At 47.9% G+C, this 18,215-nt stretch overlaps 1 protein-coding gene across 1 annotated transcript; it reads right to left on the bottom strand.

The window, feature by feature from the left end:
- Positions 1-2,761: 2,761 nt before the first annotated feature.
- PARD6A (par-6 family cell polarity regulator alpha) lies at positions 2,762-18,005 on the bottom strand. Its single transcript, XM_081202440.1, has 3 exons — positions 17,243-18,005; positions 12,213-12,435; positions 2,762-4,078 (listed from the first exon to the last, which is right to left on the bottom strand). The coding sequence occupies exons 1-3, from the start codon at positions 17,303-17,305 to the stop codon at positions 3,285-3,287; spliced, it is 1,080 nt and encodes a 359-aa protein (XP_081058566.1). The 5' UTR covers positions 17,306-18,005; the 3' UTR covers positions 2,762-3,284.
- Between the last annotated feature and the right edge of the window lie 210 nt (positions 18,006-18,215).

Consider the following 18,215-nt stretch of genomic DNA (forward strand, 5'->3'; position numbering starts at 1 on the left):
GCTAAGGTAGAGGAGATGGGGCTGCTGCTTATGTTTTGCTGCCTGAAAGACTCCCCTTTCAGGCTTGTCCTTCATTTCGAAAGGACCCTGGAGCCAAGTGGCACTGAAGTCATAGGAAGGGCAAAGATAATCCATATATTTTAAGAGCTGGCAGGATTGAGCAGCATGGCAGGGTTGGAAAGGGTTAATAAGGTTAACAGGCAATCTAGTTCCGCCACCCCAGAACAACAACCACCCAAACCAAACCCTGGACAGGGTTGCAGTGAAGGGTGATGGACAGCAGTAGCAGGATTAATTGCCTCCCCGTGGGGTAGTTGGAGTACATAAAACATTTCCTCCCCTCTGGAAATGACAGACAAGAGTTATTTCGGCTGCGCAAACTCTCCTAGCCAGTTTTTTTTTTGGGGGGGGGGTAATGGTGAAAAGCCCTGACAGCTCTATACTGCCTTCAAGCATTCTCCTTTCCATGCAAAAATTGTAGTTTCAGGCACCTAGAAGAGTTACCTCCACCAACAAAGCAGAGAAAAGCTTGGTTAGTTTTCTGTGGACCTTGTGCTTGTTAGGGCACCAGTAACAGGTTATGTTATGTGGGAAGCAGGCATGCTGTGGCCCTGATACAGGACTGCAGGTTGACCAGTTGACCATCTATTAACTCAGTCACTAGCCTTGAGAAGAGGTGGATTTGAGAGGGAGGCTCACAGCGCATGGAGATTCGCAATTTAACCCTTCTGTTATCTGCAGACCTGACACAAAAGCAGATTCCTTACAAAGCAATTGGGCTTGGAAACAATCTTCAAATTGATTTAAGATATCACTGCATCAAGTGGGTGCTGCAGCACAGAATAACCCTTTACATCCCAATTTCAACCCCTCCCTGCTTGGCAACAGCTTCCAAGTGGGAGTGAATGGTGGGTCACGGACCCACATTTAGAGTTCTTAAATCCCAGAGATTTTCACGTGGCTGGCTGGTTGTGAACATGGCCTGCAGTGACTCTCTACAGGTAAATTACTGCACCGTGTTTAAGGCCAACAGTGGGAACGAAGAGATGCCCTGAACCCTGTACCTGGCCACTACTGTCCTCTGGTGGTGGACCCCAGTAGTTGTACAAGATACAGTGGTACCTCGCAAGACGAAAGAGTTTTCCGTTTTTTGAGTCGTTCCGCAAGACGAATTTCCCTATGGGCTTGCTTCGCAAGACGAAACATCTTGCGAGTTCTTGTGAGTTTGTTTCCTTTTTCTTAAAGCCGCTAAGCCGTTAATAGCTGCTAATAGCCGTGCTTCGCAAGACGAAAAAACCGCAAGACGAAGAGACTCACGGAACGGATTAATTTTGTCTTGCGAGGCACCACTGTAATTATTCACAGCAAATCAAGGTCTTAGGCTGCAAAACGTCTCTCCTAAGGTGGAAGCAGCTGCTGTTGGCTAGTTTGCCATGATTTAAGATCCCCTCCTACAGACTATGACCATCTTAGCTGGTCAGTCTTAAAATGAACAAAACAAGAGAAGACTATCTTATTTCAATTTAGAATGGTAAATTAAACATCCCCCTAAAAACCATTTCAGTGCAGATGATCCTGCCCTGGTAGAAATGCAGCTGGGATGAATGGGTGATTTGTTAGAGATGCTTCTATTTCCTTTCGTCAGTTGCTTTTTGCAGGAGAAAAATGAAAGCGATGTGGAAGGATATTATGCTTGAAACCTTTTCTTTTTCATTAATGGAGAGGCAGGTGCCAAGGGCTCAGGCAAGAGATATAGCAAGAAGCTGGACACCTTGCAAGGCCAGATCAAGTCAGTATACTGAGGGCCACAGAACTCAGTGGGTTGGCACATGTCTTAATTCTTGATGATGCTCCCCTCCCACTGATGGACATATACAGTCACTGCTATCAGCAGGTATCTAAAACATCCTGGGAGAATTCAAATTAGCATATAATATTTGCATAAGCCACATCATCATGCAGATTTCTTTGTGTTCACTATCTTGAAGGTTGAAATAAGCACTTAACACCATTTTGGTTTGCCAGTGTATAGAATTCTTGCACGCAATAGGAGTGAGCAAGGGGCCAGTTAGGCATACACCCTGCCAAGAGATGGACTAGTCCAAAGCTCTACAACCTTTCAGGCCTAAGACCTGCTTTTGAATCTGTGTGTGTTAGAAACATGTTCAGCTATCTTCTCCCTTTTATCTTTCCAACTAGTTAGAAGGGTGAAAACATTTCTCCCCATCTTTCTGCTTATATTTTAATTAAGGAATGGCCATACCTCAGTGGGAGAGCATCTGCTTTCCATGCAGTGGGTCCCTAGTTCAATCATCAGCATCTCCCAGTAGGGCTTAGAGAGAACCCTGCCTGAAACCCTGGAGGAGCCACTGCCAGCCACTGTAGGCAATAGATGGACAAGTGGTCTGACTAAGTCTAATGCAGCTTCCTATGTTCTTCATTGAAAAACAAAAACAAAACCCTTAACAGAAAACAGCAGCTATGCTTCAGGTGCAACTCAGTTTCAGATCCTGATCCAGCAGTTGATCTGGCCAGTCAGCTAAACATCTATCCACCCAAGTCAGACAACAAAAAGCCAAGTTGCCTCAGTCACATTTCCCTTGCTGCCCTACCAGTCCCAATGGGTCCCAGCATCCTATTGAGCAGAATAATGCATCGTGCATGTTTGGGACCACCCTGCTCAATTTCCCACCACAGGCACCAGAGCTTCCTCATCGTGCTTGACCAGCACACTTCTAAAAATCATGTGAATGCACATTTCTTTAAAAAAAAAGTTTTAATAGTTTGTTGCAATATATTAATCTGTGATGCATGTTATTGTAAAAACAAATAACTAAAAACAAACACTTCATGAGAGCTGACAGTTGGTGGAGGGGAGAACCAGAGACTGTGAGAGAGGCAAGAGCATCCCTGCCTTTTTCCTTCTACCTGCCCAGAATGAAGACAGGGCCTGAAGAGAGGGAATGGAGAAGGTAGTAGAACTCCCATTGCTTTGGTTCAATGGGGAGCAAGAAAGAACCTCTTGGGTGGCTAAGGACTGGGAGGAAAGTGGCTTGGCTCCAAGTGCTCCAAACCCCAGCTGCCACCTTTGCTCCAGCAGCTGCGGAGAGAGTGCCACTGGGTCTGCAGGCAATGAGCAAGAGAGAGTCTGTGGTGGCAGGTCTGGGCAGTGTCTTGTGTTCGAGATGGGGCCCCCAGTTCCAGCTCCATTGGCCAGGAAGAAGGTAATGCCAGACTGTGGAAATGCTGAAATTCAGAAGACAAGGGAGGGGCACTGCCTGGGGCTATAGCGTGATGACCGTGCCATCCTCCCGGAGGCTGCCTGCTCGGCTGCCCCGGATTGGGCTGCCACTGCCGCTGTGACTGTTCAGGGAGGGCAGCGAACCCTGGGAGCTGTAGAGGGACAGGCTGTGCTGCAAGCTCTCCAGGAGGCCGCCATTGGGGCAGCTGGCAGGCAAATCACTCTCAATCACCAGGTCACCCTCTTCGTCACTCTCGCCCTCTGCTGTGCTGCAGTTGCTCAGGTACTGGGAGGCCGGGCTAGGTGTCTGCTGGCTGGGGGTGCTGTCCGTGGACACGCCAGAGCTGCCCGAGGCCTTGCTGCTGCGGATCACGTTGTTGCGCTGGTTGGCTGGCTTGACGGTGATGATGAGGTTGTGGCTGTTGGCCACCATCATGTCCGTGACCTGGTCCAGCGACTTGCCTGCCACGTCGATGCCGTTGACTTCCAGGATCTCGTCATTCACGGCTAGCAGCCCCGTGCTTTCTGCCAGGCCCCCCTTGACCAAGCGGGAGATGAAGATGCCAGGCACCTTCTCAACCCCGTGGGGTGCCACGCGCACGCTGACCCCATCCCGGATGTAGAAGCCAAGGGGCTTGTTGGAGCCGTGCTTGTGCAGCCGCACCCGCCGGTGGGTCTCGGGCAGAATGTCCACATCGATGATGGAGGAGATCTGGCGGAAGTCCTGCGGCATGCCAATCAGCAAGTGCGGCTTGGCCCGCTGGTGCACAGGGCGAAGAAGCCCCTTCTTCTTCCGCTGCAGCGAGTTGGAGGCGAAGACGCTGGTGTCGGCTTCCGCTGCAAGGAGGAAAGAAAGCAAAGCAAGCACAGATCAGATGGGCAGGTCTCCACTGCTCAAGCCCACCCCTTGTTCCCCAGGTGTCACTTATCTCTCAACTTCATTGAGATTCTACTAGCCACCATATTCTACCTCCGCTGTCAAGTATTGGTATGCCTTTGAATACCACTTGCTGGGAATCACAGGCAGGGAAAGGGCTGTTGTGCTCATGTCCTGCTTGTGGGCTTCCCATAGATAATATGCTGGCCACTGTGAGAACAGGATGATGGACTAGATGGGCATGTGGTCAGATCCAGCAGCCTCTTCTTATGTTCCTAGTCCTCTCTTTTTCCCCTGTGCACCCGTCCTGACTTCAACACAAATCAAGGGCCATCTCTATTATTAATAGTGCTTTAGGAACACACCCCTTCCACCCGCCATGATCAGTTTTGCAGCATTACCAAGCCCAGCGCTTCTTGTGCAGGATTGCAAAACCTGGCTGTGCAACAGGCCCTCCTGCTCCCAGATTTCCCCAGAAATGCCCATGAAAGGGGACAAAAACTAGCTTTCAACCGTTTCCCCCTGACTGATATGAGTGTGGTGCATGAGCTATTTAACTTAATGAACCTAACTGAGTCTCGTTCATTTCAGTGGTTCTACTCTGAGTAAAACTGCTGAATACCACCCATTGTCTGGTAAGCTCACTGAAACACTATACATCTTACGTTACGAGAATATGGAGCAGAAAGATCCATGTTGGGGTTATGATTGTTTGCTTATGGTTCAGAATGAGTTACAAGTAAAATAAAATAAAAACTAGGGAAAAATAATTTTGCCCTAATGTACCACAGACTTAACAAACTTAACACTGAGCTGCTGAGTTTAGCATGGCACCCAGGACAAACACCCAGCTCATCCCCTGTTTTGTTCATATCCATAGTTCCTTTCTTCGTTGCTCTGCCAAACACATTATTGATTTGCTTGAATATTTTTATCCCTACTTTCCAACTCTTTAGGACCCCCAATTTGTCTAGATGATCACAGACACTGTCAGCTACTGTAGAGGTGGTTGCCAGGCGCTATAAATTTCTCTCTCTCATACCAAAGAAGGCTTTTCAACCAAACCTGTCTGCATTTAGCTAGCTGATCTGTATCCCTTGGGAGCTGCTGGTTCTCTCACAACCTTGGAATTTTTGAGACACTGAATGTTTCAGCATCATGGGAGTTAACAATGTTGCATGACAGGAGAAACATTTCCGGTTTACAACATCTGAATGCAAAAGTGTCTTTTTGGCTGGGGAGGAGTGGGGAAGTGGGACACCACTGTTTTGTGGTAGTGGTTTATATATAAACCCTGTGAGCAAGGAGCAGCACCAGAAATAACACAGGTTGAGACCCTAGTGTGCATTACAGAGAACGACTATATTTCCATTGAAATGTGAAGGGCTCTTACGGCATTCCTTTTGTAGTGCTCCCTATTGCCAGGGACGTGGGGTGGAGGAAAGGGGGGCCGACAGCAAAGGGGGTAAGTTGATCACACTTGGGCCCTGACAGATCATGAACGTGAGTGATGTGCCACTCCCTTGTATTATAACACCACATCATTAGGGACCAGAAGGCACAGCCAATGCAAAATGCTGAGCAGGTCTCATTCTGCTCAGCAGTGCTGACTCCCTCCTCGCACACTTCTCTACCCAGGTCAGATCCTGACCCATGCCTAGATAGATGTACCTGCCAGTGCTGGAGAGGGAAGAGGAACCCAGCCCCTTCTGGGATTACCCACTGTATGCCAGGCTGGGATTAAAGGGGATATGAATAATTCAGTTTTAATCACACTTTGAGCTGTACTCTGCAGACTTAACTCTGTCGCTGCCAGCTCAGGCTCTGGTGTTCTCCTGCAGCAAAAGCAAAATAAAGGCTGTTCCAACAGCCAGACCCTAGAGTGGAACCTGCTAGTTTCCATGAGGTGCCCACATCTGAATTCCAGGGGAATTCATTAGGAGTAACTGGGACTCAGAACACACTGGCACAAATCAGAATTGGCTCTGAAGATCTGGTGCTGGGAGGTAGTGGGAGAAAGAGACAGGAAGACAGAGGCAGAGACCTTGTCCTCTTGCTATTTCCATATGCTAATTTATCAAATGCATGTTAATCTAAATTGGTTTCAGAGGAGTAAACAGACCATCACACACATACACAGAGCAGGAACTTGATATAAAATACTTGGGTTTATTATTTAAGATTGTCAGTCCCAAATGCTAAAGCTAGTAAAAATGCATTTAAAGATTGAATAAACTGGAGGAGAGGAGAAATATGTCTTTTTAATCACCCAGTTTTGACCCTGCAGCAGGAATGGGGACCTTCCAGGTAATGCTCACTACATCTCTTGCCATGCCTGGTCATTGGCTGTGTGGGGTGAGGCTGATGGGATCTGGAGGGCCACCGATTCCCCATTCCTGCCCTAGAGAGTAAGCAAAGACTCTTAAGAGCTCTCTCTTCTGCACTGTGAGAAGCATATCATGAATGTCCTCTGTGCAGTCGGCAAGCAGAGGGCTTCAAATGACCTCTTATCAGTTTGTCACTACAGAAAGGCAAAAGGCATTGTTATCTCAAGATAATATGACTTGAGAGGACAGGCACTGCAGAAGGCTGAATTAAGAAGTTTGGGGATCTGCAGAAAACAGGGTGGCTGACTCAGCAGGGGGCACTCTTTTCTACTCTGTTTTCCTCCAGGGATGCCTGCAGGGGACCCCTCTACCATCTGGGCACTATTTGTCACTGCATGCCAACACTGCAGGGAATGCTGTACGGACATGAGAGATACTAAAGAGCTGGAAAGGCTTGAAGGGCTGTCAGGCTGAAAAGAGGCTCCTTGCAAGGAAGAATTTGCTCCCTAGGGCTGCACCAAGGAGAAATCAGCTACAGCCAAAAGGGAGAATTTGCAGTTCGGGTGGGGGAACAGGGATTCCTCTGAGATGCCATTCAATTCAAGAAGTCAGAGCCAATTAGTCATATGGGTTTTAGTTGATAAACAACTTGTTTTGCATAAATCTGCACATGGGTAAACAGAATCATTCTGAGGATGATGGGTTAAAAAAAATCTACAATTGCAGTGGGTAAATTGGGCTTCCCCAACCTGCTGCCTTCCAGAGGTTTTGGATGACAATTGTCAAGTTGCCACTTTACCTCTTTACCTGTTGTTCCCCCACCCCCATCTTCCTTCACTGAAATAAATAAATATCTCTGTATGCACACCCTGAAGAAATGTGCTCCACATGCCTATGCATTGCACGTAGCTGGATGGACAGTTCACCCAGCCCCCTAAAGAGGCCAAATATATTTGTGACAAGCAACAAAATGGACCTGAAGAAACAGGAAGAGTCTGAACAGGTCTGTGGTTTTAGTGCTGTTGAAATGTCTGTAATATCTGAGAGAAGAGAGGCACCTGGACCTAAACTCGTACATACTTACACACCCCACAGCAATCCCAGAAGTCGGTGCTAGTAGAGTTTTGGAATCCCTGCACAATCTACCCAGGGGAGCATGTCCAATTTCACAGCCTGGTCCCTGCAGCTTTGTAAATTAAGCCCACAGAAGGAACCGCCCCTGGCCTCAGCTCTCTTTTTATGAGCCTCCGTTTGCTTTTTTAGTCATTTGCAGCGTGGAAGACAAAAAACAACAACAATCAACCCCCAGCAACAACTAGTCATTGACAAATTTATCTTGCCTGGTTGCCTGGAGAAGACTCTGGATTGCCAAAGGAGACCAGATGGGTGATGTGTTTACAAGCCTGCGTCTGTGACAGATGGCCATGCACAAACACAAACACACTCAACAAAGTCAGTGTACTAACAGGACAAGAAACTTCTCCAAGTGGAAGGGAGAGCAGCCTTGCCATGTCCCTATCCTTAAGTGGCACACCCCTTCTTCTACAGAGCTTGTCAGATGGAGCTCCAGTGTTATAAATATCACACAGTGTTTTTGGTGCAGTGGCTTATTTTTTAGCCCAGGGAGACTGTGCAGGGCTGTGGAATCTCTCTCCACCCAACCCCACCCAGCAACCAGTCCAACTAGTGCCACCTCAGGTTTTGCAGGACCCTTGAGCAAGAAGCCCTTCGTGAGCCTTCCTTTTGGAATAGGTCCTCTCTCCTTTGCACCTTGCACCATTGCCCAGTCAGTTGCCCTTTCTCTCTGAGCCGAATTTGCAGTGCTGCCCAGAACAAGAGGGATAGCAAGGTGAGTGGAGAGTTCTGACCCTTCTCCTTGATTGGTGATAGAGAATAAGAATAAGAAGAATTTTATTATTTATACCCTACCCATCTGGTTGGGTTTCCCCAGCCACTCTGGGTCTCCCCTGCATGCAGAAGGTCCCAGGTTCAATCCTCAGCATCTCCACGAAGGGCTCAGCCTGAAGCCCTGGAGAGCTGGTGTTGGCCAGTGTGGATAATATTGAGCAAGATGGACAAAGAGACAGAAGATTCCTATCTTCCTATGAGGAGGAAGAGAAGCATAGCCAGCCAAAGAAAGACCTGGCAAGAGGTCCTGGCAAATGCCCAGCAATGCCAATTCTGGTGCCAAGCAACCAGCATCATTGTACTTGGCAGCCCTGCAGCATCTTCTGTGCTACGAAGGCAGCCAAGAGCAAAACCGCAGGGCAGAGGAGAGCACAGGGGGCAGAGGGAGGATGCATAAAGTGCCCAGGTGTCCTGCTCTACAGAGGACAGTTTTGTCCACCCCAAGTCCAATTCAAAGATGAAAAATCATAAGGGTGGGGGGAGAATGGGGATCAGGGGCCTCAAAGTCTCCCATCAACAGTAAGCACTTGGACAAGAGAACGAGCAGACGCATTGATCACCTGGTTACAGTCTTCAGCACTACGGTGACATGCATTTCTATTTTCAACAAAGTAATTATTTCTATTTTTTTATTCTTTCTAAACCTGCATCTATACAGATAAATTAGCATATGAACACTTTATGCAAATTGGCACTCTTCTTCTTTCTAAAGCAATGCACCTTAAGGATGCACTTCAAGATCTGGCTTAGCAACCTTCGCTGGGCTGTGGCTGGTGAATCAGCCATTGAGCAGGAGGCTTCAGGTAAGAGAGGGAAAAGAGGCCTTTCTTACGGCCATTTGCAGTGGGTGTTGAAAACATCTGCAGCAGTCAAAAAACAAAACCAGGCAGTAATGGCTCCTCTGTACAGGAGCCTGGATATTCCTGGGTGTTCAGCAGTAACACTGGCATTGTCCCCAATGTTTCATTCATCTCTTTCCTGCGACCTGCCATCCAGCCCTCAGAAGAAAAGCTTCCGGTGTACAAAAACAGATTTGGTGGCTCAGTAAAATAGGCTTATGCGGTTTGCCTAATTTGCATAGTTTATTCTGACAGGAGATTTTGGCACTTCTGGTTTCAAGTTCCAAGGAGCTTCGATTTCGTTTGTTGGTATGTTTAGTTGGCAGAGAACAACAGAAATATACACTCTGCTCTCTGAAGTGGGTGAGTGTGGTTCTAGCACTGGTACAGCTGACTAACCGCAGAATCCTATACCCACTTCCCTAGGAGTCAGCCCCACTGAACTCAATGGAATTATCTATGAGCAGCTGTGCTGTTGGGTCTGGGCCTTGGGGCCACAATCCAGGTTCCCCTAAACAACCTTCCAGAGAGAGGCAGTCAATGGAGGCAGCAGTAAACAGACCCATCATCAACACCACAGCTGCCTGGACCAGTGCTGGTCACTATGGAATCATTACTTATTTTTTATAGTCAGTGGTCAGCCAGCCAAGCACGTGTGTTGCTACATATACCACTTTTAAGAACATATTATGTTTTCTGCAACAAAATTTTACTTATCCCCAGGTAAATGCACAGAGCATCAGGGCAGCAGAAGCAAACTCCAATTTATTTCTGTGGTCATGAAGGTGCTAGGATTTAAGTGAATTTTCAAAGTATCAAGTTTCACATGCTCAGAGTATTTCTTGCTTTATTATAACCATAATTTGAAAACTGCCCCCCCAAACTTCTAACATATCAGGAACGTAGAAGCAGTTATAAAGCATGGAATGGTGATTGGAATTGTTTGGGAACAAAGAGCAATGTTAAATGTGCTTCAACAACTGGCCTTCAAAAGTCCACAACTTTCAGGTTCTAAATTTGCCTCCCTGCACAGGTTTGGGTCAGGCTGTCTCTAACTGGTTTTTACAGTTTAATCTAATCTGCAAACAAGCGAGGGGTGGGTGGGGATGATTTGGTGAAGCTATTCAAGGAGTTGTTATTGCCTTATAAAGCCCAGAAATAAGCCAGTCTGGAGTTCCTGTGAGTTGGCTGATGGAGACGATGCTCAAGAAAGCAAATGTCTTTCTCATTTAGAATGAAAATCTGCCCTATCTGCTGCCCACTACTAACCTTAAGAGAACATGAATGGACAAGATGGGGGGAAACAGGGAAAGATCAACCTGGACACAACCATTAGCCAAACAGAAGGCAGCTATAGGGAGCTTGCTCTGTCCCGCCTTGTGAGAAACTAAGAAATTGTGTCTGGCTGAGTTAGCTTTTTTCCCTCCACCCGTCCCAATCTCCTTTCCTTTTGTGCTGTGTCTTTTAGAATGTAAAGTTGAAGGCGGGGCAATCTTATTATTGATTGTTGTAAGTAATTATGGGAGCCTTTTTTTGGCTGAAGAGTTAGGTAAAAATACTTTAGACAAACAAACAAAGATGCTGTTAGGCGAGATTCAGATACAGGAAAATCTCATTTTTGTCCTTTAAATAGATTTTGGACACAGAGCGTTGCTGTCTCAGGACTGCAAAAATAATTTCTGGATACTGTTCCTTAAAATATATCAGTGTTGTCTCTATTCAGCAGGGCCCTCCATAACACCCACCAAACTGTTCTGCCTTTGAAATGGTTAGGAAATAATCCATTGTTGTAATATCTGAGTACCATCAATTTAGGCACAGACAGTGTAATCCTAACCAATTCTATTCAGAACCAAGTCCTATTGAATCAGTGGAGCTTACTCCCATGTAAGGGAGTGCTAGGATTGCTTACTGGGGAGAAAGTTCTACTGAGCTCAATGGAGCCTACTTCTGAATGGACATGGTTAAGATGGCACTGATGCCCTCCATCACAAAGATCCACAGCCTGAGCATTAAAAGCACCACATGCACAGCACATTTCCCACTTCCACAATTACACTGTAGGTGTGCAGAATCTGGGATCTGGCACAAAATTCAATTTCTGAATATTTGAGCTTTTCTTTGCTCATTATATTTATACCCTGTCTTTCATCTGTCACAGAACTCAAAGCAGCATACATGAGGGGTTTCCAAACAGTGCTACATTTGCTTAGTTTCAGCAAATGCACTGCATCGTGTGCCTTTGTTGCTGTTGCTAAAAATCAAGTTACTAGTCCTTCTACCTACAAAGACAAATTGAAAAAGACAAGTGCATAGAGGTGAATGAAGTCTGACTAGTCAGAGGAGGGGGCTGAGTGGGACTTTTAGTTATTGATGGCAGTTTTGTTGCTTTGTTCAGTTCCTTGTCTTTTCTCCTGGCTAGCAGAAATTGATTAGTGTCTCTCTCTCTCTCTCTTGCACTCACACACAAACTTTCACACCCACAAACACAGAGAACAAAACTGTCTATATCTTATCTTATTTGGAGAATTTTAGCATACTTCATTTCTAATCCTGATCTCAAGGCATTCTTGCCTCTGCAAGTAATGGTGGTATTGTGGTTAGATCATGATCTAGGGAAATCCAGGCTTCAGATCCCCAAGCCAGCTATAGCCTACCCACCTTGCAAGGGTGTTGTGAAGAAAAAATCAGTGGGGGAAGAAAACAATGTATACTGCTCTGAGCTCAACACTCTCTTTAGTTCCTTGGGTGGGTAACGGGCAAGATAAAATTAAGTACTGTATTTTTCCGTGTATAAGACTATATTCCCCACCCCCACCCCAATTTTTCAAGTTTAAAATTGGAGGTTGTCTTATACATGGATAGTACATAGGGGGGACTGGTGCTTGATTCATTCCCAAAAAATAGGCGTCGTCTTATACATGGGGGCGTCTTATACACAGAAAAATACAGTAAATAGAATAAATTAGCTGGATTAAAATGAAAGTGAACTCTAGCCCCCTCCTTAAGAACCTTCTTACCACGTTTCTGGATGATGATCCGGAGCAGAGGATTGGCAGATGACAGAGCCTTGTGGTAATTGTCATCGTTGTTGATGGGCAGCAGGTCTCCATGGATATCCGTATACCCAAGCAAGACATCCACGCAAGGGATTTGGTGGACTCTCTGGATCAGCTGGTAGAATTCCTGGAAACCACCCGCAGTGGAGCGCTTCATGGCAAAGCGGCGATACTCAGCATCAAACTGTATAAAAGGAGATGGGGGCCAAATGTAAATCAGCAAGCTGCTAACACGTCCCAGCAAATTCAGGGAAAGACTTGCAATATATGGCAACTGCCAGCCTTGCTGCTGCCAAAGGACTTTGGACTCTGCTTCAGTAGGTCAGTATTCCCTCCCCAAATCAAGGCTACCCTTTTGATTTCTCAGTCCTTGTCTTTAAGGGGGGGGGCGTGTTATGTAGCATCCTTAACAGATATGCCAGGGAGTTAAAACTGCTAGCTTTAATGCAGATGAAGTACAAAACTGCTAAAGTCTTTTATTTTAAGAACACAGCTCCTGGTAAGTAGAGTACCAACTCATTTAGAAGTGGTTATAAGGGATCAGTAAGCTCGTCTTCATGCATTTGTTATCTTGCTTGCTCTCATCTTCTCCTGGGGTCTCTGCTAGGAGACAGGAATGATATGCCTCCCTTCTCCACCTGCACAATGTGCAGGTACCACACACAGTATTATTTACACATGGCCAACTACAATGACTGAAGTGGAGAAAAAAACTCCTCTTTACTTCAGAATGTACCAGTTAAAGAATGTTCTCATTAACCAACTGCAGATACATACCTCAATCATGTAACCAAACAATCATTTGGGGTGAGAAACAATAATATAAATATATATATATTAAATATTATGATTTGTTTATTATTATATTTGCTGTTGCTTTTCTTTTATCTCATTATTTTTATGGTGCAGTTTTTTAAAAAATAAATCTGGAAACAGCTCAGGGTCTCCTTTGGGAGTCCAAAAGGTAAGGTAGACATTTACTAGAATTGATCAATCAATAAACATATTGACAACTTCACATATAAATAAAGAGCTTTCTACATGATGGCTTCTCCCCACATCCCGCCCCCCTGCAAAAAGGAGAGGATAGTTTTCAACACACTGTTGTAATGCTGAAAGAATTACAAGCAAAAGGATGCCGGTTCAAACTCAGGCATCTTCCAGTAAGTCTAAGAAGGACTTCTGCCTGAAACCCTGGAGAGTCTCTGCCTGTCACTGCAGACAATACGGAGTAAGATTAACCAATCAACTGACTTGATATAAGGCAGCTTCCTCTGTTCCACCTGAAACTCAGAGGTATTGCTCCTAATTAATACAGACACACAAAGGAAAGACCAACCTAAAGGGAGGTGGTGTTAGCAAGGAGGATGCTGCTCATATAGGACACAGAAGAGCAGAGGTGAGAAACCTGTGACCTTCCAGATGTTAGATGGCAGCTCACATCAGCCCCAACCAGTACAGTGGTACCTCTGGTTGCGAACAGGATCCGTTCCGGAGGCCCGTTCGCAATATGAGCAGAACGCAACCCGCGTTTGCACATCTGTGGGTTGCGATTCGCCACTTTTGCACATGCGCATGATGTCATTTTGCGCGTCTGCACATGCACGAGTGGTGAAACCCAGAAGTAACCCTTTCCGGTACTTTCGGGTTGCCGCAGGATGCAACCTGAAAACGCGCAACCTGAAGCAAACGTAACATGAGGTATGACTGTATAGGCAATGGTCAGCAAGGATAGGTACTGTAGTCCAGCAACATCTGGAGGGCTACAAAATTCCCATCCCCGATGAATAGATAAGTGCATTGTGGAAGGATATGTCTAGAAGCAGCAGGGAATATTTTGGGGAAGGTGCCTGGATTTCCTACCATCCATAAGAAAGATTTACAGAACTGTGAATGGCCAGCAGCATTTCCCTTTCCAACTTAGTTCTGCCCCTTGTCACCTCCCAGCTCCCCAATCGAGCCTGTATGAGTCTAGGGGCACAAGGCAGATCACAACTTTTGAAGCCACTTCCTTCTTCAGTGGGGTGTGTGGGTGGGCAACCTTTTTTCTGTCAGGAATCCTGCAGTGGGCAGGGTTGGAGTCAAAAGTGGCTGGGACCACAGTCAAAGGTTGTTGGGGACACCCTCATTTCCCCCGGTTTCTCCTATCCTGGTCAATCATATGAAATTGGGCCAAGGGTGCAGGTTTCCCATCCTCTGCCCTACAGGAACAAAAAGACACCTAGGCCAGCCAGGAGAAAAGCCCAAGAGAGATGCTGCATTGTGTGGGTTGTCAGACTGCGTTTTCACAAATCATGTACTGTTACAAAACCTTATCTGAAGGACCCCACAAATGGGGCGAATCCCCAAAGAAGAGAAATACAGTGGTACCTCGGGTTAAGTACTTAATTCGTTCCAGAGGTCCGTTCTTAACCTGAAACTGTTCTTAACCTGAAGCACCACTTTAGCTAATGAAGCCTCCTGCTGCTGCCGTGCCGCCGGAGCACAATTTCTGTTCTCATCCTGAAGCAAAGTTCTTAACCTGAAGCACTATTTCTGGGTTAGCGGAGTCTGTAACCTGAAGCGTATGTAACCTGAAGCGTATGTAACCCGAGGTACCACTGTAACATCAGTTCTAGTAGGGTCGAGAGCAGGGCCGTAGCTAGGGGGTGGTGAGGTGGTCCCCTACCAGGGACACAGGCGAGGCCCCCCCACCCCGCAAAATCGGCTTAAAAGTATGTCCATAAATATATCTATAAATAAAAATATTGATTATTGCCTCATAAGAAAAAGTTTTAAATAGTGGGTGAATTGAATGGGGGTGGGTTGGAGAAGAGGTGGAAAGAAGAGCTAATTTGTCCGTGGCTGGGGGTGCAATCTGGACGGTTCTGCCAAGGGCGCAAGATCATCTGGCTACGGCTCTGACCGGGAAAGAGGGAGAGAAGGACAAAAGCAGGTGAAAACAATACCAGGCACTTGCTCCTATTTGAGCTGGACTATTCTATCCCCCTACAGCAGGGGTAGGAAACCTGTGGCCCTCCAGATGTTGTTGGACTCCAACTCCCATCAGCCCCTGCAACCATAGCCAACGGTTAGCAATGATGGGGGTGCGGTTCAGCAGCATGTGGAGGGCCACAGGCTTCTTGCTTCTGTCCTGCAGTTTTATCGACTGATGAGTTTTTGATATTATCAGATTCTAATTATATTTGGAGGCCGTTTTGCATACCAGCTCAGTATCCTCTATGCTGACCAATGGCAGCTCTCCAGAATTTTAGGCTGGCACCTTTCCCGGCCCTACCTGAAGATGTCGGGGTCCAAACCTGGGATCTTGTCAAAGGATTTGTGTTCTTAAAGGCAGGATATACAGTGGTACCTCAGGTTAAGTACTTAATTCGTTCCGGAGGTCCGTTCTTAACCTGAAACTGTTCTTAACCTGAAGCACCACTTTAGCTAATGAGGTCTCCTGCTGCCGCCGCGCCGCCAGAGCACGATTTCTGTTCTCATCCTGAAGCAAAGTTCTTAACCCAAGGTACTATTTCTGGGTTAGCGGAGTGTGTAACCTGAAGTACATGTAACCTGAAGTGTATGTAACCCGAGATACCACGTAAATTAGAGCAACAAACAGCCTATTAAAGCCAAACAGGGAACCTTGCATAATGCCTGCCAGGTTATTGCCACACTCAGCTTGGCATTGTCCTCTGCTCTGACTGCCACCATCTCTCCAGGGTCTTAGGCAGAGGTCTGTCCCATCACCCAGACCTTTTAACTAGAAATTCAGGGATTCATCCTGGGACATTTTGCATGCAAAGCACGTGCTTTACCAAATAGCCATGATTCCTCATTGGACTTAAGTCAGGGGATGCTCCAGAAATGCTGTATATAATCTGAGGTGTGCCTGTCTGTCCCAGCCAGTTGCTTGTGGGAAAATTCTGACCCTCTAAAGAGAACAACAGATTTAATCCCAAGGGAGAATTGATGTCAATCGTCAGTAGAATTCTAAGAAAGATCAGTTGGGTTCTGCAACCTCCAGTCTGAAGTTGGAGATCTGTCCTCGCGTTTGCAATGCTTATTTGGGGAGGGAAATACATCGTAAAGGATCTCTCTCCGTTCTCTATTACTGCTCTCTCGAAGGCACGTTAATAAACCCAAGAAGACTGAACTGCATACCTGCTGACCCACCACGTATCCCACCTCCCTTCACTTCCAAATCGGGTTTAACGCTGGATCAATATCCGGCTCAACCGATTCCTTGAGGCATCCCCTCGCTTCCAGAAATCAGCTCAGCATCCCTCCGAGGCCCGATGCTAAATAGCCACGGGTCTGATGCCCGGTTCTGGTGCTCCCGGTTCTGGTGCACCATTGCATAATCGGCGGAGAACTCTGGCATCCCTCGGTTCCCTTTCCCGGGAGAAGGAGGTTTTCCCGCACACATACTCCGCATCGAAGGCAGAAATCCCCACGGATCCGAGCAATAATCCTCTGCTGGCAGTCTCCACACTGCCGAAGGATTGGCGGGGGGGGGGGGGCAGCATAAACAATCGGCCAGTTCCGCCATCCACTAGGCCAGGCTAGACGCGCACAGCAGACACCCGGGACAGGAAAGAAAGCGGGGGTGGGTGGGGAGGGCGAGAGGCGTCGCGCAAGCCCGTCCAGTCGTGGGGATGGTGCAAACCTGACGTGGGGGGGGGGGAGACGGTGGCGGCAGCTGCCCGGTGCACCTGCTGCAAGCCGGATCAAGGCTGCCCCCAGCAGGGCGAACGGGCCCCCGGCGTGACCTGGGCCCCAGCGACATGAGGGGAAGGGGGCGAGCTAGACGGACCTCGCGTTTGTGGGTCTGGAAAACCGCTCCCGAGCTGGAGAGGCTGCAGCTCCGGCGCCGCCGATGCACAGAGCTTGCCCTGCTGCTGGTGAGCACATTCCCCCTCTTTCTTCCGGGCAAATCAGCAGCAACAGATTTGCCCCCCCCCTCTCTCTACCTCGCCGCCCCCCACCCTGGGGGCGGGCACGCTCACCTTGCTCTTGACCTCGATGACGGGCTCCGGGCTGCGCGCCGGTGTGCGGTGGTGCTTGGCCATGCTGCGCCGGGCAGGGCAGGGCAGGGCCGGCTCGCTCCTCCCGCCCCGCACTGCTACTGCTGCCGCTGCCGCTGCTGCTGCTCCACCAGCAGAAACAGCAAACAGGAGAAGGAGGCGGAGGCCAGGAGAGAGAACTCACCGGCCATGACGTCAGCCCCCAGCAGGTTGGGGGGATGCCGCGCGATTGGCGTAGGCCGGCCGAAGAGGGCGGGCTCAGAACGTCCGCGGCGCAAGGATGGAAGGTTGCTGACAACGTCGCCTAGGTAACCGGGGCCCGGGGCGTTCCAAGGTGTATCCGACGGCGCGAGATCAAAAGGAGGGCGAGTTGGACGGCAGTTCGCGCGCGCGGACGCTGGGGGAATCCGCCTCCCTGGGGTTGTCTGGCTTCTACATGAGGCAGGGAGGTCGAGCCTTCATTAGTTAAGTGCTGTAATAGCCTCTGCTTGTTGCTTTTGTTAAGAGCGTCGTTAGGGTTCAGAATTAACAGCAGATGTAGCTGCCGTTGCTCTAATAAGTGCAAAAAAGGAGGTACTGCCTGCAGCCTCGGAGCTCAAGGCAGCTGCACACGTTCGTTTTGCAGCCATTCTAATGAGAAACGCAGTGGGGAAGAAAGACTGATAACCTTCTGGCTGCCGTCCAAGCTCTGCGTCGGGGAAAGATGGAACATGAGGGGCAGGACGGCGGTATAGGAGACTCTCAGAGCCTTGCCAGTGAGTAGCAATAAGGAAATGGATTGGAGGCCCCTTTTGGTGGCTGGTGCACACAAGCACTTTCTGGCAGCAGAGAGACACATACAAGTGAACCCACACCCCATGAGGATGCATGGACACGACTTCTGTGCTACTCACGTGTCACTGTGCAAGTAGTATATTCTGGAGTTGCAAATATAGTGTAACTTTCTTTTGGATAG

Source organism: Podarcis bocagei (assembly GCF_964188305.1).
Source record: "Podarcis bocagei genome assembly, chromosome: 7".
NCBI lineage: Eukaryota > Metazoa > Chordata > Lepidosauria > Squamata > Lacertidae > Podarcis > Podarcis bocagei.

Coding starts and splice junctions, on each gene's coding strand:
- PARD6A (XM_081202440.1), bottom strand. CDS start 17,305: ATGGCCAAGCACCACCGCACACCGGCGCGCAGCCCGGAGCCCGTCATC. Junction 12,436..17,242: donor TCATCGAGGTCAAGAGCAAG/GTGAGCGTGCCC, acceptor CCTTTTATACAG/TTTGATGCTGAGTATCGCCG. Junction 4,079..12,212: donor GATCATCATCCAGAAACGTG/GTAAGAAGGTTC, acceptor TCCTCCTTGCAG/CGGAAGCCGACACCAGCGTC.